The 26305-nt window shown below is 35.8% G+C and overlaps 2 protein-coding genes across 2 annotated transcripts in view; both read right to left on the reverse strand.

Moving 5' to 3' along the window:
- arrdc1b (arrestin domain containing 1b) overlaps positions 1-16863 on the reverse strand; it is a 36731-nt gene extending 19868 nt beyond the window's left edge. Inside the window, exon 1 of the mRNA XM_051878051.1 lies at positions 16628-16863. Coding sequence (XP_051734011.1) covers positions 16628-16745 — 118 coding nt within the window. The 5' untranslated portion in view covers positions 16746-16863. The remainder of the gene's footprint in view (positions 1-16627) is intronic.
- A 2571-nt stretch (positions 16864-19434) lies between these two features.
- LOC127504324 (glutamine synthetase-like) lies at positions 19435-24959 on the reverse strand. The gene is made up of 6 exons (XM_051878873.1): positions 24791-24959; positions 24562-24705; positions 24214-24360; positions 23206-23333; positions 22052-22251; positions 19435-19780 (listed from the first exon to the last, which is right to left on the reverse strand). The coding sequence occupies exons 1-6, from the start codon at positions 24957-24959 to the stop codon at positions 19435-19437; spliced, it is 1134 nt and encodes a 377-aa protein (XP_051734833.1).
- Between the last annotated feature and the right edge of the window lie 1346 nt (positions 24960-26305).

The following is a 26305-nucleotide window of genomic DNA, read 5'->3' on the forward strand; positions in this document are numbered from 1 at the left end:
TTGTTGTAATATACAAAGAAATTTACAAACAAATTACAAACAATACAACAAATACTATAGAGATACAAATTAAATAAACTTGTTTTTCAGATACAATAGGTTTATTTACCATGTATACATTTATTTAACATATTTTGTTGTTTTATTAAAATTATACAGGCTACGGTCCCTTTAAGACCGAATCCATACTGACACATATCCTGTTTTCACCCAAATGTTTACGTCCACTTAAGCCATAACCGACTGTATTTACGTGAAATACTCCACACGATGGACATTTTGACAACTATGTGTGCATTTGACCATTCAGGCTCAAAGAGAACTGATCGCGCGCAAGAAAGAGAGAGAGCGCGTGCGAGAGAGAGCGCGCTTCTAGTCTGTGTCATTCAGCGCGATTCCGCCTATCCCGCCTTCACTAATCGATAACGAATTGTGATTGAAAGCATGCAGTTCGCAATGTGTGTGTTGTCATTATTAATTTTTAAGTATTTCCATACCTCTGAGGCTGACATTGTTTATGTTGCTGCCGCCGGTGTCTCTGTGCACGGAAAATTCTGTCAGTTACGTCACGTGAGGTATCGGTCTTTGGTATCGGGGGTATTTTTACGAGTACGAGTACAATTACATGAGCTTGGTATCAGTATTGGTGCATCACTAGAAATAACATGAAATATATATAAAATATAAGAAAATGTTAAAACCAAGAAAATTAAATATGACTACATTGCTAAATGTTTTGACATTTTTAAACAAATGGGTATTATGGCTCTAGTGAACCCCTGTAAATATTAGACTAAGTGGTTCACAACATTACAAGTGTTAGCCTACTGTCTGTATCAGCCATGACTGAAACACTCAAATATTACAGGAAGTAACAACCAAACAGAGGATGTACAGACACGTAACTTCTATCTGGAAGTGTAGAAGTAAAAGGTGTTGACAGTGAACGTGGCCATTAAAATGAAAGCAGTTCTTGTGCAACATAGTGAGGCCAGCTGGATTCATTATTTCTTCATACAGACAAAAGAGCAAGATGGAAATGAAGCTTTCATGAAATGGAAATAAGCCTCACAGCCTCAAAACGAGAATGTAGCATGAGTGCGTGGTTTATGTGCGCTGTTACTATTACAACATCTCTGTCATTTATTCAGTCTTGCATTAGATTCAACGGTTCAGGAACTGACATTGGTTTCACATCGTCTTATTTTATGATCATAAATGACAAATTCTTCCAAACCTACATGTCTTTCGATCTTCTGTGGAACACAAAAGGGGAAATTCTGAATGTATTCCACTAATGGGCAATGGATTCCTATTGAACATTTCCTGTGCACTATAAAAGCATAACAAAAGTTGACTCATTCTCTGTATTGTCATATGATAGCTTTGAGTGGGAAAACAACCAAAATCTGAGTCGTTATTCTCTGAAAAAGCATTCCAAACATGAACGTTGGTAAATTATGCGTTCTTTTGAATCTGATCTTTTCACTGAATCGGTTGATCTGATTAGCAAAACCTGTCTGAATGATTCTTCAAGAATCGGACCGGAATTCTCTCATTAAATTTTATTAATCTTAAATCTATTGTATGACTTATGGACCACTTTTATGATATACTTATGATGCTTTTTGCAAGCTCAAAAAATATCAATTCCCATTCATTGCAGCTGCATGGAAAAAATAAATAAATAAAATGAGCTCTTTGTGTTTTACAGAGGAAAGAAAGTCATATGAGTTTGGGAAAACATGAGGGGTGAGTAAAAGATGACAAAAACTTCATATCTGGATGAAATATTCCTTTCAAGCTGTACACTGTGAGCTGGGATGTGACTCAGAGTCTACAGGGGGACACGCTGGAGTTGGTCCAGGCCTCTTGGCAGCTTACACGGTTCAGCGCATGTGTCAGAGAAACACCGCAGTGGGCGTCCAGAGCGTCTCCTGTGTTTATCGCAACTCTTCCACATGGGAAGACAGCGTGGGCTGAACCTGCTTCCTAACACACACAGCGTAAACAATACTGTTGCCAGTCATCAGACGACTGTGAGAGACTGCGCACCCATCTATTATCAATGGGTTTATATCTAAGAATACTAAAGACCTATTTGCAACACAGTGTTCAAAAACACTGAACACAAACCAGATTAACAGAAAACTGAACAAAATGAACTCTGCTAAAAATCTCAGATCTAACAGAAAGGTTTATTATCTGTTTGCAATATGATTCTGTCCAGTGCCGGCCATGTCCTTTGAGAACATCCCTTCCCTAGGACAGGAATTTATGGATTCTTTGTGACATAGATAATGCGTAACTGGCTCTAAAAGCTATTATCTGCATTGTTTTGGACCATAAAACCTCCTTTAAGAAACACCTAGAAGTTTATAATACAAGACAGCTGGTGCTTCCATACTTTAAAGTTGGCATGAAAGTCAAATAAAAGTTGCGATTGTCTTTTTTTCAATATATCCATATATCCAAACGGTTTCTTAAACAAGAAAAAATGTACGGCGGGACTAGATTTTGTCCATCGGGTATTAATTTGATTGTTGGATCGTTGTGGTTTGCTATTGCTGCGATGTCATGTGAGTGACAGAGGCCCTTGTGCCACATCATCAGAGAAGAGTTAAAGTTAATTAATTAAAGTTTACGAGGACACAAATAATGATGCGCACAGATAAATCAGATGAATTGTCTATTTTGATTTCATGCTGACTTTAACTTAAAACACTGATTAAACATACACTAAAATAAAATAAAAAAATAAAATAAATTAATAAAAAATACAATAAAATAAAATAAAATGTCTTCATAACTGGCAGCTTTGTATTCTGAAACTCATCAGAGAGAATTTGACCCTGTGACACCACAGCAATGCAACAATGAGTCAGCACGCATGAAGGGCCGCCTGCACTGGCATAGAAACAGACAGCTGGGATTGGGTAGAGACTGATATTTCCTTGTTTACTGTTGGGCTAGATACAATTCAGCTGGAGTGGAGACACACAAAAGAGCTACAGTGTGTTTGACTAAGGTCAGGTTTTTCCTCTTGACAATCCACACAGAAGAAGTCCTTGATCCCTAGGCCAAAACACAAACGAGGACTGTATCACAGCAGATAACACATCAACAAATTTTCAAAAGTGCCATTAATGAGATTAATGTAATTGATTGAAAGAAAAAAAAAAATCCATTAAAAGGGTTTCATTCAAACCGAAGAAAGCATCATGATGTGGCTATGACATTGTGATGCAGTCAACAGGAGATATAATATAACCCTTCAAATGTCTGTTTGAGATCAGACTCTGTAATTATTTGGTTTCAACCATCAGCTGGAAGCAATGAACTGCTTTATTTCACCAGAGAATGAATGTGTGCCACTGACACACTAACTACATCACCACAGCACAACACAATGAACGACTTTATAGAAAACATTACGTGTCTCATAATGACACAAAGTTTAACCACAGATGGATGAAACTTTCCGCCTTCTTCCCATCTAAATCATGATAGAAGTGCAACAAGACATTACAGAAGGAAAAGAATGTAGAGAAGAATACTTCAAGAAAATTGAACATAAGGATGAATAAATGACAGAATTTTCCTTTTTGGATCTCTTTGAGTAGACAATATGTCTGCTTAACTGAATACATGATGTTTACTAACCATGTAACTTGTATTATATAGTACTTATAGTTGTATATTAGTGCCATGTGGACATTATTTGACACATTAATTTCTGGCTGATCAGAATACTTCCTGATTGTAACATTGAAACATGAATGTTCTGTGAAGCTGCTTCAATATGCATTGTGAAAAGCACTATAGCAATAAATTTCAATTGAATTGAAAAGTAACATTAAATACACCAAACTGAATAGTGAGGCTGCAGTCTAACTTTGCATTTCACATGGACTGAGGAACTCCATCATCCTTGATGCTCGGGAGTAACTCAACTCCCATGTCCTCATTAAAACTTCAAGAGCAATTAGATGCTCTTGCTTTCCCTCTTCACTCTCACCTTAATCATGACCCCATCATGACTCCTTTTATGAGCTTATTACAGCATTTTATCCACTGGCACCAGAGATCACACACAGCTCTGTTCAACAGCACAAGAGACTACAATACATCTGCCATTCACATCATTGGTCAGACCTTCAGCTGTATAGTAAAGAATGAAAGTGAGAGCAGTATGGTTTGTAGGCTATATATTTATGAAGAGGATCTCATCCAAAACAAGAATCCCACAGCATTGCTTGATGGAAGAAATATGTAAATATTTGCATAAATATTTTTAAAATACATTTCTATTTTTAAACATTTCTATTTAAACTTAAATATTTAAACTTTTAAAGAAAAATTTTTTTGGCCGATACCGATAACCAATATTTCTTTATATTTGAAAGCCGATAACCGATATATTGACAGATAAATCTAAATCCATTTTTTTAGCCGATACCGATAACCGATATTTCTTGGCCGATACCAATAAACGATATTTCTTTATATTTGAAAGCCGATAACCGATATATTGATAGATAAATCTAAATAAAATTTTTTATATAATTTTTGAGAGCCTGATTACAAAAACAAAAGTTTCATCATTAAAAGCCATGTCCCAAGCACACAATTATAGTGTTCTCATTATAATATTATATAGTTTATATGACAGACTTGCGCTGCACATGTTGCACTTAACTGTATTTTCTTTTTTGAAGTGATTTCAATCATATTTCAAGCAATTCAAAAGCATAATGGCAGACAGTGCACATCTGAAGTGTCTCAGTTGAAGGAAATAATCCATTATTTATAACGATAACGTTATGAACATAAATCAGCCGATACTAATATGGTGGCCGATATATCGTGCATCCCTAAAAAAAAAATATATATATTTCATGATTTAATGGATACAGAAGTGTTATTTTAGTATCACTGATATATTATTAATATTTTGATAAATTTTATTTTATATTTTTTGCTTTCAATTGAATTTTTTTTAGTTATTTTTACTACTTTTTTTCTTCAATTTTATTAGTTTTTTGTTTTCTTTTTTTTAAATGTCTAAATAGCAGAATAGCTGAAATAAAATAAGTTTAAGGGTTTTTTATATATTTTTTCAGTGTTTATTTTATTTCAAGCACATAATTAGTAAACAAAAATAAACAAGTAAATTATAAAAGTTTTAGTTTTAGTGAATGATAATAACCCTGGCATACAGTCATTAAAATTTATATCTAAAGGATCACAAAATATGAGTAAATAAAAATAAAGATACGTAATAAAAGGTAACGCATTTGTTTCAAAACTGATTCACTAACTTGTTTTACAAGCAGAATAACCGACAACACCTTATAATAATTCTCATGAACAAATCCAACAAAACAAAATAATAAAATAATATAATAAGAAATACATGAATTAACATTTACTGACAATTCAAATAACTGAATTGTACTTTACTGACCTGTTGTTAATAACAATGTTATTAACAAAATTTATAATGGAGAGTGTTACTGAATAATCCATAACATAAGAATCTATTGACCCATCTTTCTTGTTTATGAATAAGAAGCTTATCCATGTGTATTACGCAACATACTGTGGCCATTCAGCCCTTGTTCCTCTCACGCGCTACCTCATCTCACTGTCCCCAAACTTTCATACCAATTACAGCACAGGTCCATCCTAAACTTTATTAGGTTATTAATTTACCTTTGTTTTTTTACCACATGTCGAATGAGGCTGTGTAAAACACAGAGGGAAAGATAACACTCTAAAGCTATCTGTAATCATTTTTTTATGACTTAAGGGAAGTTTAGCACACATAAATCCATGTCAATGTGAAAGAGAAAGGAAGGCTACACTTGAAGATGTCTCCTTTGCTGTCAGATTTTGGTGTACATTTGGTTCAGACCTAGATATGGAGTGTGAAAATAGTTTAGCCATTTAGCCTTTGACCCCTCAAAGTCACAACATCTGCTGCTCATTCAATGACCAAGATATTCAGTTAAGTCTCTCACCCCCCAGCCCTCATAAGTAGACGTTTAGCCGCCGCCAAGCTTACGAATATTATTTAACGTGTCATAAGTCAGACTGAAAAGACATTGCAGAATGATGGATCAGCAGTGCCTGTCCATGAAATAGCCTTTCCTATCAAGAAAACGAATTTGTTGCATACCACACACATGAAATTTTGACATAAACATGAGAATTTATAAGCGAGCTCTAAATCACAGAGAGCCGGCCGCGCATTCAGAGGCAGATTTACACCAGTGATGGTAACAACACATCTGCTTTCATAGGGAACAGGCAGATTAGTGCAAGCAAACTGAGAATTTCAACTGAGACAGGTCACCTTGGTTTAAATGACATTTTTCTCCATACATTTATGGAAGGTTTTGCCTAGTAAAAAACAGGTTTTCGGAATACATCCCAAACAGAACTGAAATAGGAGCTGTTGGTGGATTAATTTTTTAGTACAATATTGAGGCAGAAATGGTTTATGATGCTTTTGTTTACTCACTGTGGGATCGCGTCATTAGGATTACGGTTAAAGCTTGTGCCGACTATTTTGCATCATAATCAAAATAGATATATAAGCAGTAGTGTGGTCAGTATAGTGAGCAAAAGTGATGTCCGGAAACATCTTCACCCTTTACTCAAATATTATAAAACATTTGTTAAAGGTTCTAAGAGAAATATGCTTACAAAAGAAAGAACCAATTAGTTATGAATAACTGATGTTGTAGTCAATGATACTATGGTACCAAACTCTGAAATATATACCATGGTACAAAATGATCACCATATTCATATAAAGTATCATGGTGTTTACACAGTTTCTCATTTAAAAAAGCAGGAGGTTTTTCATTCAGAGGGTAAATGCTGTCTAGAATCCGATCTTTCGTGATTTACTGAAACATTCGTCTAGCTCACGACGGCCTGTTCAAGTGGACATACAAAGAGAGGAAGTACACCCCTTCCTTTGAAGTATGATGAGCTTCTAATGAGCTATAATGAACACCGAGAAAAACAGGCCTATTGTGTCAAGCAATTTCTGTGATATGCATTGAAATATCAACCATCAATGTCTGTGATATTTTACTACATTATACAGTTCGGAATTTTGTATTGTCCAATGGAAAATAAATGTTTTAGCAGAAAACAGAATTTCAGATATATTTCTCTTGTATTTAGTCCTGAAGTGCTGTTGATTTTTTTAAGAGGCCTTGTAATGTAGGCATATTTAAATACTCATTATATCATGAAAATCATGAGTGTTCTCCTGCATTTAGACGAAGAGAAATAAGCCTTTCCGGGTGAAGTGATGGAAGATCTGTAATTAAATTCTCAATGACTCAGACAAATCAGCCCCTCTCTTTACTTTACAATATCCTCAGGGCTGGGAGGACAGGTGGCATTTTTTAACTACCTGATTTAATTAATGACAGTGTTTTGGAGCACATGGTGAGTTGAGATGGGAGATTCAGATAAGAATGTATTGGTCAGTACTGGATATTTAATTGTGCATTTTCATTTCATATATTACTTTTCCGTCATCTAACATTCACTTGAAGTTAATCTTTAAAAACATAACAATTTCTGTAAATTATAATATTACGTTGCCAAAATTTACTTGTAGCAACTAAAATGATTGATTTGTGATTTATATACACAAAACAGTAGCCTATACAATTTTAATAATTCTGGTCATTTTCTAAAAAAAAAAAAAAAAAAAGAAAGAAAATGTATATACTTTGCACTGCTCTGCGACGCACCACGCATTACGTAATCAAGCATGACATAGGCAGAAGTACCGCGGTATAGGGTAAAAAACTAATTTTCTCCTCCAACTTCAAAATAGTCCGACAACGTTGTTTTACCTTTTTTTTGTAAAAGTCGTTTGACTTAAGTCTTTGCAGGTTCGCTTTGTAGACACTTACTTGATACTTCCGCCTACGTCACACGTGACCTTTCTAACGTGATTATGTAATGCATGTCGCATTGCAGAGCTAGTGCAATTCGAGCATTTGTGGTTAAAAAGTATATATATATATAATATATATATATATTTTTTTTTAGAAAATGACCAATTGTTTCGCTAGATAAGACCCTTATTCCTCGTCTGGGATCATGTAGAGCCCTTTGAAGCTGCAATGAAACTGTAATTTGGACTTTCAACCCATTGGTAACTGTTGAAGTCTTGTAATGTTTTCCTCAAAAACCTTAATTTCTTTTCGACTGAAGAAAGAAAGACATAAACATCTTGGATGACATGGGGGTGAGTAAAATATCAGGAAATTTTAATTCAGAAGTGAACTAATCCTTTAACCCAGAATATATTCCTTTGAGTAAAATATTTTAAACAATTTAGTTTTATGATATTTACTCTGTGTTAAAAGAAAGAGATTTATTTAACTTACTGTTAAAAATGAACATACAAACAACACACATTAAACTTGACTTTTCCACAGGATCTTAAACTAAACCGACCTGATCTAATCATTAACTTGAATAATTAAACTGCACTAAAACATGTGCTGTCCTCTCAAATCCATGGGCCTCTCAAGCACCCTCACAATCAATCCAGCTCACTCTGTTGGGAAGGTAAAGGAGTCTTTGTCCTCAGAAAGAGTGTGAATGAGAGAGGGCACCTGAACACAAAGGACATCTGGGCTGGGAAACCCCATACGTCTCTTGGGACCAGTACTTCTGAATGCCGGTGGCCTAGCAACCACATTCCGATAAGATATCCCAAGTAACGGCCATAAACCTGCTGCCAGGTAAAGGCTAACCTCATCTCTGCCTCAATAAAACACTCTCGATCCAATACACACACTTACAAACAAACAAATCACAGAGGAAATTCCACAAAAGCATTTGATTACCAAGTAAACAAAGGCTCTGATTGGACTGTTGGGCACTGTTCAAGAATATTTGAGAAGCTGAAGATTCTTAACACTGTTTGAGAGGAATGCGTTACATTCTAGCCTCTACACAAGGTCATTATTCCACTGTGAATCATAATGTGTCAAGTGTGGCCACTTTTCTTCTTTCAATAATCTGAGTTGAGGACTATTCAGACAAACAAAAGAGAACAAAGAAAGGTCATCAGGGTTAAGCATGAAATTTCCAAGAGGTTTTACTGTAAAAGGATGTGGAAACCATTTTCTTCTTTGTCTTCGAGCACTACCGAGAAATAATATACATTAAAGGGATAGTTATGACTTCCTTTCTTCTGTAGAACACAAAAGAAGATATTTTATGTGTATTGTGACACACACAGTTGTTTTGGACTGCATTGACTTTCATTATATGGACAAAAACAATTGAAACATTCTGAAACAATACCTTCTTTTGTGTTCCACAGAAGAAAGAGAGTCATACAGGTTTGGAAACAACATGAAGGTGAGTAAATGATGACTTTTTTTTTTCTGGGTGAACTATCCCTTTAAAAGAATATGGATGCTGAAGACTTAATTTAAATTTTGAAATAAAAATATAAGGTACTTACTAAGGAACAGTAGGAACTAAGACAGAAAAAGGGACACTGAGAGATTGGTAGGCTTTTGTTCTCGCATGCAATCAGTTTCTTGAAATATTCCTGTTATGAAACAGAAGACTTTATTGGTTCCCTTTGAGACTAATAAGACAATGTGAGTGCTCTAAAATTTCACCAGATATGTTCAGCGGGGCCAGATGTACAGTGTGTCCTACATTACTCATTATTGCTTGAGAATGAGCTGAAAGCGTACACTTAAAAACAGTCATTAAAGGAGTTGAGAGCGTTATTAGTCGCAAACATAAAAGAGAGTAAATTTGTCCCATCCTCAGCTTCGTTTCAAACCCTACAGCTGCATCCCTCATTTAGCAAGACAGTGTGGATAAAACTGTCTTATCTAAAACCCAGAAATAGACATCTTCTCCCTTCCTTTCCCTGTCAGCTTGGAGAGGAAGAGAAAGAAACAGGAAGAGACACATAAAGAGACTGAGAGAACGCACTTCTCTAGGCACGTGATGCTGTGACCAAAAAAAGAGCCCCATCGAGGGCAGCTGGCATGGCAGGACTGCTGGAAGGCGAAAACAGGAAAAAGCAAGGTAAGAGGTGCCAACATGGGTGCCGTTGGCATCAGAGAGACAGCTAAAGTGCCAATCTAGATATCTCACTATAACAAACACTGAAAGGTCTAACAAACCTTGAGGTTAAACATTTACAAGAAACATCTTTAGTGTCAAACAAGCTTTTATTCTTCACACACTTCATGTAAAGGAATATTCAGGTTTTGTGCAAGTTAAGCTCAATCATTTGGAGCCCTGCACATGACATGGACATGACCACGATTTACTAATTTGTTCCCTCATTATTCTACATCGCTCACACGATATAATGATTAGTTCCCTCGATTTAGTAACTGGTGGCCATGTTGTACTAATTCGTTTTGATTTAATTAAAACAAAGGAACTAATTATTATATTGTGCACCCAATTTTCAAAAGTTTAGCCACAAGATGTAAACAATATGTGTGAGTTAATGTTAATGTAAAATTATTAACTAACATTTTCTGTGTAAAATCTAATTTTACAACTTCGCCACCATGACAATGCAATGGCATAAACTCATTAAAAGACTTAAAGGGTTAGTTCACCCAAAAATGAAAATTCTGTCATGAATTACTCACCCTCATGACGTTCAGGGAGTGGAAAGTAAAGTTTTTGGTAATCAACATTATTCCCCAAAATGCTGTCAATTGAACCCAGAATATTCCTTTAATACATTGGCTGAATCCACACAAAAAAAGGAGAAATTTAATGGTTGAAAAATGACCAGAAATGTTTAAAAGAAATTCAGTAAAATTATGATGCTTTCACAAAGACACTTTATTTCCATCCATGACTACAGTGTGCAAAGTGTTAATTAAAAGGTACAGCCCCCAAGTCCAGACACATTAGGGGTTGGATGCCCCGGAGCATATTCTCACCGTGACTCAGAACATTTGCTATTTGCAGCTGGCAGAAGCGGTCATCGAGTTCTTGTTAACTCTACGACAGCCTATATACCTGCCGAGACACGCAGTACCGTCAGAGTTTATACCCTTGAATGAACACAGAAATGTTTAACTCAAAAATGCAATGAGTCAACAAGGGCTGGCCTTGGTTTGAATGGAAAGGTTTGTTACTTTTTTCTCATTATGAATCTGAAATTAAAACTGGATATGTGATCAGGATGAATTTATCATATCAAGATGTTTTTAAGAGCTCAACGATGTATTCCCATATTGGAACATACCTGAACATGAATGAGATTTGAGAACTCTGGCAAAGGGTAAGATTTTTAGCAATTAAAACGGCGTAAATCGTTTGGCTTCAGGAGGCTTGAAATATAGTGCAAAAGTCATCAGACTACTTTCATAGACCCTTTTTGTCTTCTCCAAAATAGCTTTAACTTTACAAACGATACTAGTTTGTCCACTAAACTTCTATTTGAAGCTAAACATATCAGGTTTTGTCCTTAGAAGGTTCTCAGATAAACTCTCTAACCTGCTCTAAACTCATCCTAGATATAGGAACAGGAGGTATTGAGTGAATACTCAAAAAACACCTTCCTTCCTCCAAAATAAAGTGTGTTCCATTAATAAATAATGACGTTTGAGGCCTGAGATTCCCGTTATGAAAGGAACAAACAGCTGCGGGCTGAACTTAATATTTGTGTTCAATAGTGTGGCAAATATTTAAACACAAACAAGGGCGTATGTGCCATACTGCCTGTTAATGTGGTGAATGCCCTGTTATAATAAGGGATAGGCAGTGAGCCTATTCACAAACACTCACACAGAGCCAGCATGAGACAGAATGGCATCATGTTGATATCAGTGGTGTTGCCTTACAAGACAGTCAGTCCACTGCTAATGAATAGACGGGCTTGTCTATGTGAGTGCCTTTTGAGACACAGAGAGACAAAAGGCTCTGGAGCATTACAAACAAGCTAATCATAATCATTAATATGCATTTGATACCAGACTAGATGTACTGTATTAAAGCATACAAATTGAACATGATACCATACTGGCATATCTAACATTTGTTGACATATTTCCTATTAGGGTTGTCACGGTACCAAATTTTTACTAGTTGGTACCAACATCAATACAATTTCGAGGTTCTCTGTACCAATTTTGGGACCAAAGCAAAAACTGTTTTTGTCTCGTCTGTGGTTATCATTGTCAATCATCACAGTTTCTGCTTCAAATGTGCATTTAAATACAGTTATTAATCCAGAAACTTTTCGCGAGAGAGCAGAATTCAGTGCGCTTGAGAGATTGACAGCCTTAGTGATTACTTCTCTTGCTTTCTGTTTATTACCCACTCACAATCTGAATACAAGTTTAGTTTTTCATGCTGCTAAGTACACTGCAAACTCACATTATAATAAAAAAGCTATCTTTATTGTACAATGAATATCTTATTTACGCTTACAGGTTATAATGAAAGGATTGAACAAAACAAAGCAAAACCTCATGCACTTTCAGTGGTGTTAAGTGGATTCTAAACAACTTACTAGCACCTCTGATAGGCTATTGCATTCACACGCTCAACAGATATGATTGTGATTGGCTACAATGCTTAACGCTTGTAAAAACATGCTGTAAATAGAAACCTTTGATGCTCAGAGAGTTAAAAAAACACGAACAAGAGCATTTTATAAAAAGCATCTATCAGCGGGTATTGAATATACCCTGTACTTGGTGGTATACCAGTAGTATGGTATGTTTGATAACCCTATTTCCTATTGAAAAGGAATTTGAACAGAGGATTGCACTATTACTCCAAATAAAACCAATTTGGATTAGTCTGAATTTCATTTTGGAGATTTAATTCATTAAATATATGCACTGCGTTTTTCAGCACTGCGTTTAATTACATGCATGCAGCTCATGATCAGGTGAATTCAGCACGCAAACTCATCTCTGGATCTCTTCTGAGTTTGTTTCACTTCAACATGCGCCAACCATCTTCCCAAACTTGTAATGAGAAGCACTTATTTACTGCCTATTGTCAACAAAAAACAAGCTTTAAGGGCTCCCTGCAGTTTTCCACCAAAATAAAAGCTTGATGGTTTGAAAATTCCACCAAAATAAAAGCTTGATGGTTTTAAAATTAAGAAATTAAGACAACCATAAATATAAGTACTGTAATTTTAGTTATAATGTAAAATAAAATTAATAATAATAATAATTGTCTTAAATACTTATTTATTTTACAGTGAAATATTACATTACAAAAGAAAAATCTGAAAAATCACAAATTGATTTTCACCCAAATTGTGCATTGGACAGGACATAATCAAAGGTCTTTTTGTAATAGCTAACAATCTAGTTTGCCACATCCAGGCAAACTTTCTGGTTATCTACTGCTGCTTGGTTGGGCAGAAATTTGCATACTCCCCTGCAACAAAATGAGACATCATCTAATTTCCTAGAAGAAAAATAATTATTAAAATGCATCTATGTCAGCTAAAAGTTGTCAATGTTAGTACTTATGGCTGTAGAGTTTTTCCCCTACTACAGTACTAAAACAGTTTCTAACTAAAGTTTCTAAACATTTCAGATTCAAGCAATCATGTCTTCTTTGGGGTTTTCTGTAACTGACTGATTAAAAACAGTCTAAAGCCCTTCTTTTATAGTTAAGAAGGATTATACTTGTCTTCTGCCAAAGCTGAGACTGTCTTGCTTGTTCAGTCTGCTGACTAGTAACCCTATACATCGGGTGTGATGTAAATAAGAGACCCTATTTCAATGGAAGGGTGTTTGTCTATGTACTGAAAGAGACTCACGCTTTAATATTCACATCACAATTTTCATTTTCATCAAATAAGTTATGCAGAGCAAGGCTGAAAAAAAATGTCACTGTCTCTCACACTCATCAGGTCCATGATAGGACTCTTTATCAAAGAAGCCAGACAAAAAAAAAAAAAAAGACAGATAAGACTGCCAAAGCATGAGTCAGCTGCTTTTTAATAAAACATACTGAGCAATGTGAACTGAAAAGCACAGCTGTTCATGTCTTCCACTTTGCAGCAAGACTCTAATGAAAGTATCCAGTTCTATGCTGACTCTTAAAAATAAAGGTCTTCATTGGCATCTATGGTTCCACAAAGGACCTTTAACATCCATGGAACCTTTCCATTGTACAAAAAGTTCTTTATAATGGAAAAACGTTCTTTAGATTATTCAAATGTTCTTCACAATTAAAAAATGGTTCTTTTAAGAAGTGTTCACTGAAAGGTTATTTGAGGAACCCAAAATGGTTATTTTATGGCATCACTGTGAGAAAACCCTTTTGGAACCCTTTTTTTAATTTTAAGAGTGCAGGATAATATGACACTGATTAAGCACAAGTTTTAGCAGAAACGGAAAAAGCATGGCTTTTTTTGGATTTGGTCGTTTTAACATCTAATTAAAAGACCAGGAACTAAATTGTCATTTCTAAAGTATCCAAAAAATAAACTGTCATCATTTACTTAACTTCATGAAAGTTAGAAAACTGTACGATGTTCTTCCATGGAACATAAAAGGAGAAGTTAGGCACAATATCTTTACATTTTAGAAGAACTATTCCTTTAATACCCATGACTCAAATCATCTAACAGTTTTGTTATGCTACACTCTTAAAAATAAGGTTTCAAAAGGGTTTTCACAGAGATACCAGTGAAGAACCACAGGGTAGAACCATTTTGGGTTCCCCAAAGAACCTTTCAGTGAACAGTTCTTAAAAGAACCACTTTTTACTCAATATGAAGAACATTTTAATAATCTGAAGAACCTTTTTTCACTTTAAAGAACCTTTTGCACAATGTTTTGTTCCATGGAGGCATCTGTGGTTCCATGAAGAACCTCCTATTTTTAAAAGTGTAATGCACAATGCCTGCTGGAGGGAACGCCATATTAGAGGAGTTTTTTAAAACATTAAAATGATAGTTCACCCAAAAATGTGTTCTGCCGAACACAAAAGAAGATATTTCGAAGAATATGGGTAACCAAACAGTTCATGAGCCCACTGACTTTCATAGTATCGAAAAAAATACTATAGAAGTCCATGGACCTGTTTGGTTACCCATATTCTTCAAAATATCTTTTTTTGTGTTCAGCAGAAGAAAGAAATTCATACAGGTTTGGAACAACTTGAGGGCGGTCCAAGCAATTTCCCAAAATACTAACATGCAGGAAGACCTAATAAATTAAAGTGAAAATGACTCATCACGCCGGTCACATGACCTCATCCCATACAACAGTGGTGTCACCCGTCACGCATTCCACTAATAAACACAACAGCGGGCAAAAACATCATGCCAATCCACAGTGTGATTGAACTCAAAAAGACTCTCTCACTGTTGACAGGAACAACTAAGAGGAACAGAAACATTACCACAAAGCATCAATCATTTTTCATAAGTGTCACACTAAGGGTGGGTCATAGAGTTGAGTGTAAATGCACAACAATTTCATGCATCAGATTAGTCTCAAGTGTGAATGCAAACAATAAGGGGAAAATAAGCTTACAGGGTTGTTTCACTGGAATCTCTGTCTTTCTCTCATGTGTCTGTCTGTACTGTAAGTCTCGCCTACACACTAAAGCCCAACCGTTCAGTGAAAACACGTACAATGCATTCTTTGTACACATTCACACAGTGTGAAAAAGTACCTTGTCTAACCTACTTTCTTATCTCTTTCACCAATGACGAGCAGTATGCAAAAATTTGATTAGTGGGGGGAAAGGGTGTTGTGAAAACTGGGTTTTGACCGGGGCTTGACATTATTTTTTTTGCTCACCAAAAAAGCCACCAGCCATTGTAGCTAATTGTTTTCAACTCAGCATTTTCACTGGCCACAATTTTGACATCGATACAATGAGAAAAAAAACTGCCATCTATCTATCTGTAAGGTCGTATGGGTAATGTTCAATAGTATGACTAAACACTGGTATAATAGTTAACTTCTTGAAGCACTTTTTTTTTTCGATAATTGGCGCGTTCTTTCGTTTTTGGTTTATGTAGGCTACACTTCGTTTGGTAGCGTTTTAAGACGTAAAGTTAAGTTTAGCAGTTTTTGAACGCAAGAAAGCGTCCTGGACGAACGCTAGGATCTTTTCGCCTGCCACTAAAAGTGCGCATATTTGTGCACGTTTAAAGATGGAAACCAAGTGATGACACACATCAAAACACACCTGTTGATATACGCAAATGATAGATATATGCTTCATCGATCCAGAAACGGTTTGGGTGTGATTGTGCAATCGGACCGAAACCAGCATCACAAAAGAAACAGGATGTACACTGACGTTCATGACAAGAGTCTAGACGTCGATACCCTCTGATCGCACGTCCTTTTTCCCATAAAACGCACAGTATTGCACTGTATATGAAATGGATCAGCAACGGATGCCGAATGTCAACATGCAAACATGCAACACGTTCATATTGCGACACGTCCATGTTGACATGCATTATTGTAACACCCTCATTTTACTTGAACGGGGGAAACCCTAGAGCTTACCATCTATGCTGTTCTTTCAAATCATTTTTCCTATTATAACCACATGTAGCCTAAGACATGCAAGCGTCGCTTACCTTTAAACTGTAAGGAGTGGCTTGTTTTAATTCTCACAGTTCCTGATATGGATTCACCGGGGTTGTAGACCACTTTGTTATTAGTGAAAGTAATCTCGAATTCCTGAAGCTTCCCCATGTCTTTCAGAAGCACCACTCACACTCACAGAGAATGAGGTTGTCGGTAAAACTAACGGGTAAAAGCGTCCAGTTTCACGTCCCACCTGCGGCTCTCATCTCTCCGCCCATCCACGAGCGCTGACGTCATCGGGATTGTCAGTCAGGCTCCCCCTGTTCTTTATGATCCTCAAGGTTGTTTCAAATAATCGTATGATACCTATAATGTATTTAGTTTGCGTGGGAATCTTCTTGAAAGTTTGTCATTAGCATCCAAAATATTAAATAAAATAGTAAACAACAAAACGTTTATATAATTTTCAACAGCAGAAAATTAAATAGGATATTGAAAAACATGTTGAGTGTTTAAATAATTTTTTTTTTTTATTGTATTTTCGGTTTAAAACATTTAAGCAGCCAATAACAGATTGTCTCAATATAGGCCTAAACCCTCCCACAACCCATATTTAATATTTTAAAACAAAACTACAGGTGTGTGTATATATATATACATTTATATATATATATATATATATATATATATATATATATATATAGGAATAATCTTTATTGTCAGTTCAGGTTGTCAGTTCTTTATGAAGATGAAATTCTCTAAAAAAAACTTAGCATATATATATATATATATATATACTAAGGTTTTTTTTGAGAGAGAGAGAGAATTTCATATTTTTTTAATGAGGCTTTCTTGTTTACACGCTCTGAAGTTACACCATACATTTGAAGCACCACAAACATATACAAAATAATTCTGAATTTAAAAGCATGTTTTAAAGCATTTGTATTTAGTCTCTCTGACGTGTATTCAAGAAATTATTTTATCTTCATTGTAATTCTAATGTATTTTTTGAATAATTAGAGCTTGACAAACAAAAAATGAGTGTCACGTCATTGACCCACATGCTGTGATGTAAACGTGTAAACAGCACCACACTGTGCTTTCTCTATAACCAACAAGTAAAATCAGCAGAACACAGCAGAGATCCATAACTCCATCTGTCTAGCGACACAAGCACTGATAAAACTGAACAGACATCCCTTTTGCCATTGTTCTGGGAATAATAAATTCACCTCATGACGGGGAATGAACACACTCCTGCGCTCCACACATCAGTCATCTGCTGAAAATAGAAGCCACTTTAAATCCATCTCCTGTGCATGCTGACATCAGCATTGAGTCTTGTTCTGAGAAGTCTGCTTTGTGCAGTCCATATTCAATTAGGGCCTAATGGAGAAAAACAGCAATTTTATTAAAGCCATTCGAATGCATGAGTATTAAAAGAATTATGTCAAATTGGTATTTGTTCGAATACACTTGTGTGAAAGAGAGAGAAGGTCAGTGCTAACCCACATGAGCGTTATTGTGGGGCCTATAGCAACAGGCATTATCGGCATCTACAAGATCCGTATAGCCTAAGTAACTTTGCAAGAATTAGCTGTTTTAAAATATGAAACAATAAATGGTAAATTTTAAGTTTAAGAAGTTTGCTTTAAACAAGAGAATCGTCTAAATGAATAAGGGAACATACATTCAAAGATATAGGCAAGGCCTACTCTTGAAAAAACTAGTAGCCTATTAATATCATTTGCGAATTTATTCTGAGGTACATATATCTTGTTTAATGGATGTTTAGATATTTTTTACTAGAAAATAACACTTAGATATTGATTAATAAAACTGCGTTATTAAAACATTTGAATAAAAAAGGTTGCTTCTCGTGAATCATTATGATTACAAACACTTGCCTATTACGCCCTCTTATGGACAGCCAGAAGAATTTGTATACTTGTCACAATCTTTGAGATAATGGGTAACACTTTACAATCATCTTTATTTTTTTTATTTTTTTTGAATATAAAATAACCCAAAGTTTTTGGAGGGAATTGGCAGAATTTATTTTTAATTTAGTAATACTGCTTTTCATTAAAGGATATTATTGTGTACTATGAAAACAATGTTAACAAAGGTCTTGAATGCATTGTTAATTTATTTATATTACTGGCAAAATGTTATATACATAAACAAAAACGCTAAAATTCATCCCCAATATTTAAGGTTTTTTTTAGTGGAATTTGATTGTTTTATGTCTTCTCTGAAATTGTTAAAAAACTAAAAGTCATTAACATGTTTAAAATGTTATGATATTATTTTCGGAGCCCCTGTTACCAATTAATGTCACACTGCACTATTTTATGCTATGCTGTATCTGTTACTTGTTCTATTTTCAATAATAAAAAAAAAAAAAACTTTACAATAATCTCTCATTAGTTAACGTTAGTTAATACAATGAGCATTTATTAATTTTTGTTAGCTCTAGTTAATAAAAATTCAACTGTTCATTGTTAGTTCATGTTAGCTCAGTTCTATTAGACCTAAATAATATTAACAGGTACAACTTTTGATTTTAATAATGTATTAGTAAATGTTGAAATTAAAATGAACTAAGATCAATAAATGCCTTAGAAGTATTCTTCAATGTTAGTTAACGTTATGTAATTAGCTAATTTATGAAACTTTTGTATTGTAACTATTGTAAGTGTTACCAGACCATGTTTTATTATGTTCATTAGTGAAAGAATTCAAGCCACATTTTAGTGCATATATTGTTTTATTTTATTGATCTTTATTGATTTTTATTTTAATTCTTAAATTGAAAGAAATATGATAAGTATATGCAATATTAGATGAGTATTCATTCTAACATTAAACAACCATTATTTTTGTTTCCAAAATTCCATTTAAATTCTTCCTCCTCTTCCAGCATACATGTGCGGGCCATTGCGCAGGTCACAACATATGGGTCACAGTTGGCGGCAGGACGGCGGTCCTCAAAATAACCACATTTTTTCTGAGCCACCCGTAGGGGAATACGGACACTCGCCCTGCGGTTAGCAACACCTGCTGAGAAATCATGGATGCTGGAGAACGCCCGAATACCTGTAAGGCGCTGCTTGTTATTCTCGCCACCACTTGGGTCGTAGACTCGAATATGCTCTGCATGACGCTTTCTCAGTTTCTCGATGGCTTTCTCAATGTGCCTGATGCAAAGAGGAGGAGGATGAAAGTTAGATGACATGTTAATATCACAGTAACACAACTCACACTCTCCGTTTTATATTTGTCTTTAGTGTCTCTGACTTTTATGATTGTGTGTGTGTGTGTGTGTGTGTGTGTGTGTGTGTGTATAACCCACGTAGAAGGCGATGTTCTCAGGACCTTGCGCATGTTCCCTAAAAGTTCTCTAAAGGTGACAAAAATTCTGAACCTTTACAGAACATTTGGGACGTTCCTAAAACATCCTCTTTTGGTAATGAAAGTGCTGCAGTTTAAGGTTCCTTATATGACTTTAGGGGGACGTTCCATTTTGGTTATTTTATGGTCACATAAGAACGTTACAAAGAGGACATTTGGGACATTAACAGAACGTTCCCACACGGTCCTCTGTTGGTCATTTTATAACGTTCCCGATATGAGTTTAGGGGGACGTTCTATTTTGGCTATTTTATGGTCTACAAAGAGGACATTTGGGAAGTTAACAGAACGTCATATAGTAATAGTCCCCTAAACATTCCCAGAACGTCCTGAATGTTCCCTGAAGGTCCACCAAATAACGTCCCCCAACCCTTAAAAGAACTCCACATCGTGACCATCTCTGAACGTTCTGGGAACGTTACCAGGTTAGATGTTGATGTTTTATAGAAAATAATAAAGTTTGAAGTCACTGTTATGGAGGTGAGCGTTTGCTTTAGATGGGCTCTTGATTCTTGACATTTTAACATTGGATTCTCTTTGGCTGCTTTAACTGTGTTTTAAACAAGCTTGTTACAGTGAAAACTGATCAGATGAATTTGGTCGTTTAGTGACGGTGATTCAATCATCATAGAGTGTCCTGATTCACTGATTCTCTCCAGAGACTAAACTCTGAGTGCCTTCAGATTTTAAATTTCATTATACAGACAGAGCTTTGAGCAGTGTCTCACACAGACATCATGAATCAGCATGTGAACCTCAACAATGGTGACAATAAACAAAAATGTTTTTTGTGACTTTAGTAGCTTGTTTTGTGATGCTCAGAGTTAATCTGTTTATCTGAAAATTTCAATGTCACCATTGTTGAGGTTCATACGCTGAATCTTGATGTCTGTGTGTGTCTACATGATCATGTCTGAATCATTTCTTTGTAATGACCAACACTTTTCAAACTATCAAAACAGGACAGGAACAGAAAGAATACAATATTCAGAAGTCGGTGAATAAGGCTACTATTTGATGATATAAGCAATCAAATCAGATTTCATTCCAGTTATTTTATAACAAATGTGCTTTAGAAACACACAATTACAACAATTGGAGAAAAGTTGAAGTTAAAATGTCAAGGGTCAGGAGCCCAACTAAAGCAAGCGCTTACCTCCGTAACGGTGACTTCAAACTTTATTATTTTCAATAAAACATCAACACTTAGTTAAGAAGTTTTGAATAAAGGAATAAAGTCAGACTGGTTTGTAATAAGTGAAGATGCTGAGATCTAGAGAGATCTGTTAGTGTTTAATGTTCTGTTTCTGTTATCTGAGTTTTGTGAGGTTACCATTGTGCTGGAGAGTAGAGCCTGTGCTTCAGTCAGTGATGAGCCAGAAACACTGACGTTCTGCTGCATGTTGCTTTATTTAAACACAGTAACTGTGTAGTTGCTGATGCAGTACGTTAGCTCATGCTTGTGCTGTGTCAGCTAATGACTTACTGCAAGAGATTTGCATTTAAAAAAAAGGTTTTATAATAACAATCCAGAAAATATCAGTAGAGTGCATTTTTTGTAAGACATTAAAGAGAAATTAGTTTTTGTTTGAACAGCCACTTTTGTTAATCAATTTAGCTCTAATTTTCAGTTAATTTTTTTTGACAAGGGCAGCAGGGACGTTCTGAGAACAAATTTCTCCTCTTTGTCTTTTATTCAAAATATTCACAAAAATCTAACCTTTAATTACAGTAAAATAGTTGAAAGAAAAAAAATTCTTGAACAGCTTCAGCCAATACTGAGCTGGCATTCCCTAAACGTTCAGAGAACATCCTGAATGTTCTGTGAAGGTCCGCCAAATAATGTCCCCACCACAAATAAAATATGGTTCCCTAAACGTTCAGAGAACGTCTTGAATGTTCTGTGAAGGTCCGCCTAATAACGTCCCCCAAACCTTAAAAGAACTCCACATCGTGACCGTCTCTGAACGTACTGGGAACATTACTAGGCACCAGTGGGTACGTTCTGAGAATGTTCTGGGAACGTAAAATTTCTAGCGGGGAAAGTCAGTACATACTCAATTCCTCCTTCTTCTCTTGTTTGCACTGTGCTCACATTGATGTGGCAACCGGCTCCATTCCAGTCTCCTGTCATGGGTTTTGGATCCAGGGTGGCCACCACTCCGAAATCTTCACACACCCTGTGTAGCAGGAAACGTGCCATCCACAGATGATCTCCCATCTCAATCCCTTCACATGGACCCACCTGGAACTCCCACTGCAGAGAGAGTAAACTATCCACACTAGTCATCCAGAACATAGATAGGCCTATACATAAAATAGATCTAAGGATATTGTTTTATTTCACATCTGATACAATAATAATAATTTTTATGTTTATGTAACTGAAATGCAGAAGTAGAAAAGCATGAATATTGGTTCAGAGTCTCCACAAATATTGGTAAATATGAGCAGAACTGGGAAAATAGTTTTTTGGAATTTCTCCTCTTTGTCTTTTATTCAAAATATTCACAAAAATCTAACCTTTAATTACAGTAAAATAGTTGAAAGAAAAAAATTCTTGAACAGCTTCAGCCAATACTGAGCCAGCATTTGGACATAGAACATGGAAGCTCTGCACTATGTCAACTGTGTACAAGACTGACAGGGAAGAGGAAAAACTGTTGAATAAAGTCATTATTTTTGTTTTGGAGCACAAAAAGTATTTTCGTGGCTTCATAAGGTTGAACTACTGTAGATTACAGACTATATTTTCAATCTTTCTATTGAAAATCTTGGATTTAATCAAAAACATATTAATTTGTGTTCCAAAAATGAATGAAGGCCTTACGGGTATGGAACGACATGAGGGTGAGTAATTAATGACAGAAATTTCATTTTTGGGTGAACTAACCCTTTAATACCAGGTGTAAACTGGGCCAAGATGAACTTAAAAACATGCCATATGAATGGGAATATACTTCATTTACATTTTTACTCATTAGAGTTTGTAGAGGTGCTAATAATTTTGGCACACATATTTTGGAGAAAACCATATATTTTTTTTTTATTCCACATTTATATTTTGTGTAAATTAACTTTTGTGAACATTTTGAATGAAAGACTAAGAGGAGAAATGGCAAAAACACATTTTCAGTCATTTTTGCTCATATTTACTGATATTTGTGAAGCCCACTGTATCTGTGACACCTAATAAGTTCATGGTAGTTACCTGAGAGGGCATGGTCTCTGCGTTAGTGCCACTGATTTTGATGCCAGCATACAGACAAGCTTTATAGTGACACTCCATAATGTCTCTGCCAAAGGCTCTGTCAGCACCAACACTGCAGTTATACATACCTGAAATTCAAATTTCTATGATTAAGAAAAAATGATAGACACAGGTTAAGATGTACAGTTGGACATAAGCCATAAAAGAATGTGGTACATACTAATAATTAACCAATATCTGTCCCTCAGCATCTTAAGACATGCAATTTCATGGAAAATTGTGAATAAAATTAATTTTAAAAAGTAATAAAAACCATTTGCTTAAACAACCACACAAAGATACAGTACTTTTAGATGTTTTGTGAATGGTGTGATCAATAACATTTCATTGTTTGTCTGCTTAAGCAGACTGTGTTTGTGACTTGCAGGCCAGAATCTCAACACATTTTACGACCAATTTATGCAGAAATCCATGATAAAATCATTTTCCTACAGCTGAAGTGAATGAGAAAGCAGTTAGGCCTACTATGGTTCCTGTCATATTGGCGAGAGCGAAAAACTCCCACAAAGTCCAGTGGAAAAATGACAGCAGCCGACTGTCTACTATTTCCTATTATTCGTCGTTGCCCATGGATAATTGTTGTTTATCTATTTGAGTTACTTCTTTAAACTTCTAAGGGTTTATTTTACAAAAATGACCATCTAACTCTTCCACAGAATTTTAGGTTCTAGTGCTTTGCGATGCTTTATGACAATATTAAAGCTGGATTAAACAAACTGGACTGGAGCAAATATACTTATGGTACATACATACACACACAGTAGCATATATTTGCTCCAGTTCGTATATATATTCTTTATATTATTTTTGACTGAATTGTTTGCTGTTTAGATCAATCCTACATTTGCTGTTATGTTAGAGAGGAGTTACAGTATTACTGTTTATACTTCTTATTGCACTCTAACCCTAGACTGTAGATGTAACAATTCATGATAATATTCAGATAACCTTGTGGTTTGGGGAAGCCAAGTCTGGGCCAGCCATAAGGGTGTCCATCCACTCCCAGGAGAGTATATTCCTGCTCCATACCAAACCACGGGTGGAGATCTTTGACCTTCTCCATGACCTTGTTACAGCTGTTACGATGATTCGATTCTAAGAGGAAAAAACAAGGCACAAGGATGAATGTAAATATGTAGATGTTGTAAAACTACTCATACTGATACTTGTGCCTGCATATGGTCTACAAGTTGAGCAACAGTAACAATGGTGAAGTAAGAGATAAATAACCCAATGTATGTCAATATCTTAAAAGTATTTTTATACATCTCAGCACATCATATCAGCCCATTTTACCTGCAGGTTCCCGGTTGTGCTTGAGCACCTCACAAAGAATTAGTTTGTTAGGGTCCAAAAGGAAGGGGTCCCTGAACATGCAGACGGGAGCCAGTAGCATCTCAGCACTGGATCCTTGCTGACTGAAATCCCATTCTGGTATATCTATCAAAAAAAAAGTATAACAAAACAATAAGCATGAAGCATGAAAAACACAAGAAACCCCATTATGGAGATATTTCTGTAGTACCAGCTGTGATTTTTGGCTCATAATCCATGGTTCGAGTCTTGCTAAACAGGTCCACACCACAACCATCAATCCAGACATAAGTGACTTGACAGAAGTCTCCTTGGGGAAGACTGAGGTATCTCTGCCGCAAGAACTTGTTAAGATGTGAGCTTTCAGAAACGCAAGACATGCTGGACCAGATATAATGCAGCAAATCCAAGTAAAAATATGAATATTTTGGTCTGCTGATCGCTTTTCACTCTCTCCTCTTTTTCCAAAGCTGTGACTGGTGTGACAACTAAACAGATCCACATCGAATATATCTGCTGTCACCTGTAGGAGGTCCTCAAATTTGACCTACAACCTTAGAGTTGTAAGACTAGTTTTCCTGCTAAGACAGAAATAAAACAATAAAACTCACTAATCTGGAGAGAAGATCTCAAAGAAAGGGCTTAGGACACCGCCTTGCCCAAATTTCTCTCCTCGCTTGTGCATCCCCCACTACCTACTCCCTCTCCTTTCCACCTGACTCCAGTCACTGAAAGTCCACTAAGAATGTCTATATACCACATATGATTCCTTTTCATGTTTGGTATCATTTTAAATGTCTCAGTGCGATTGGTAAAATGGTCTCAATTTCACAGTCGAAGTCACTTATATTATAAGAAAGACTGAAAACTTAAAAGAATTCTGTTCTTCTGTTGTGGGTGCGTCCCCTCAAGATATCTGATAATCATTGCTCCTCTCCTCGAAACCATGTGAAACCCTTTGGGGCACATCAATAGGCCCAACACAATTCCAAAAATATTTGTGTAGTAAATAATTACAACTCTTTTGTTCTGGTCTAGGTATTTAAGGGAAACTGGTATAACAGTCAGGAGGATTCTGTAACCAGAAAACCCCCATGCATTTCTGTGTCAGTTTCATGAGTTGTGCACTCAGAACTCAAACACCACTGTACGTCTCTTCACTGTCAGGTATGCATTTCTTTGTATTTTTAAGGGTTTAAGCACAAAGCGCTGAAACCCTATTGTTTTTGTAAAGATTTTGGTTATTATTAGGGGCCAAGCACAAAAGGTGCGTACGCACCTATTGTATCCGTTAGTGTTCCTATTATCTTTAGTATTCTTCAATCTTCTTCTTCCTCTCTTGAATTCTATGGCCGCCCATAGAACCGCCTGCAGGAAAGTTATGAAATTTGGCACACTGATAGAAGAGAGTCTAAACTGCTGCCCAAAAATCATAAAACTGGTCTCTTTTGATTCAGTGCAGCATACCGAGTCAAATGATACCCAATTTTCCCATATAGGCCATTCTGTCCGTAGGCTGTCGTAGACTCAAGTGCTTTATACCATTGGAATCCTCGGCTCAAGACGAGCAATTAATCATTTCCGCTATTTCGAATTTTCCGGAAAACCTACCTTTTCAAACTCCTCGTTGGCTGTTTGTCCGATTCGCTTGAAAATTGACATGCGTATGATTTATAAATCGAGGGAACTAAGTAGTAAATCGTGCACACGATTTAGTAAATCGAGG

This window comes from Ctenopharyngodon idella, chromosome 21 (assembly GCF_019924925.1).
Source record: "Ctenopharyngodon idella isolate HZGC_01 chromosome 21, HZGC01, whole genome shotgun sequence".
NCBI classification, from domain to species: domain Eukaryota; kingdom Metazoa; phylum Chordata; class Actinopteri; order Cypriniformes; family Xenocyprididae; genus Ctenopharyngodon; species Ctenopharyngodon idella.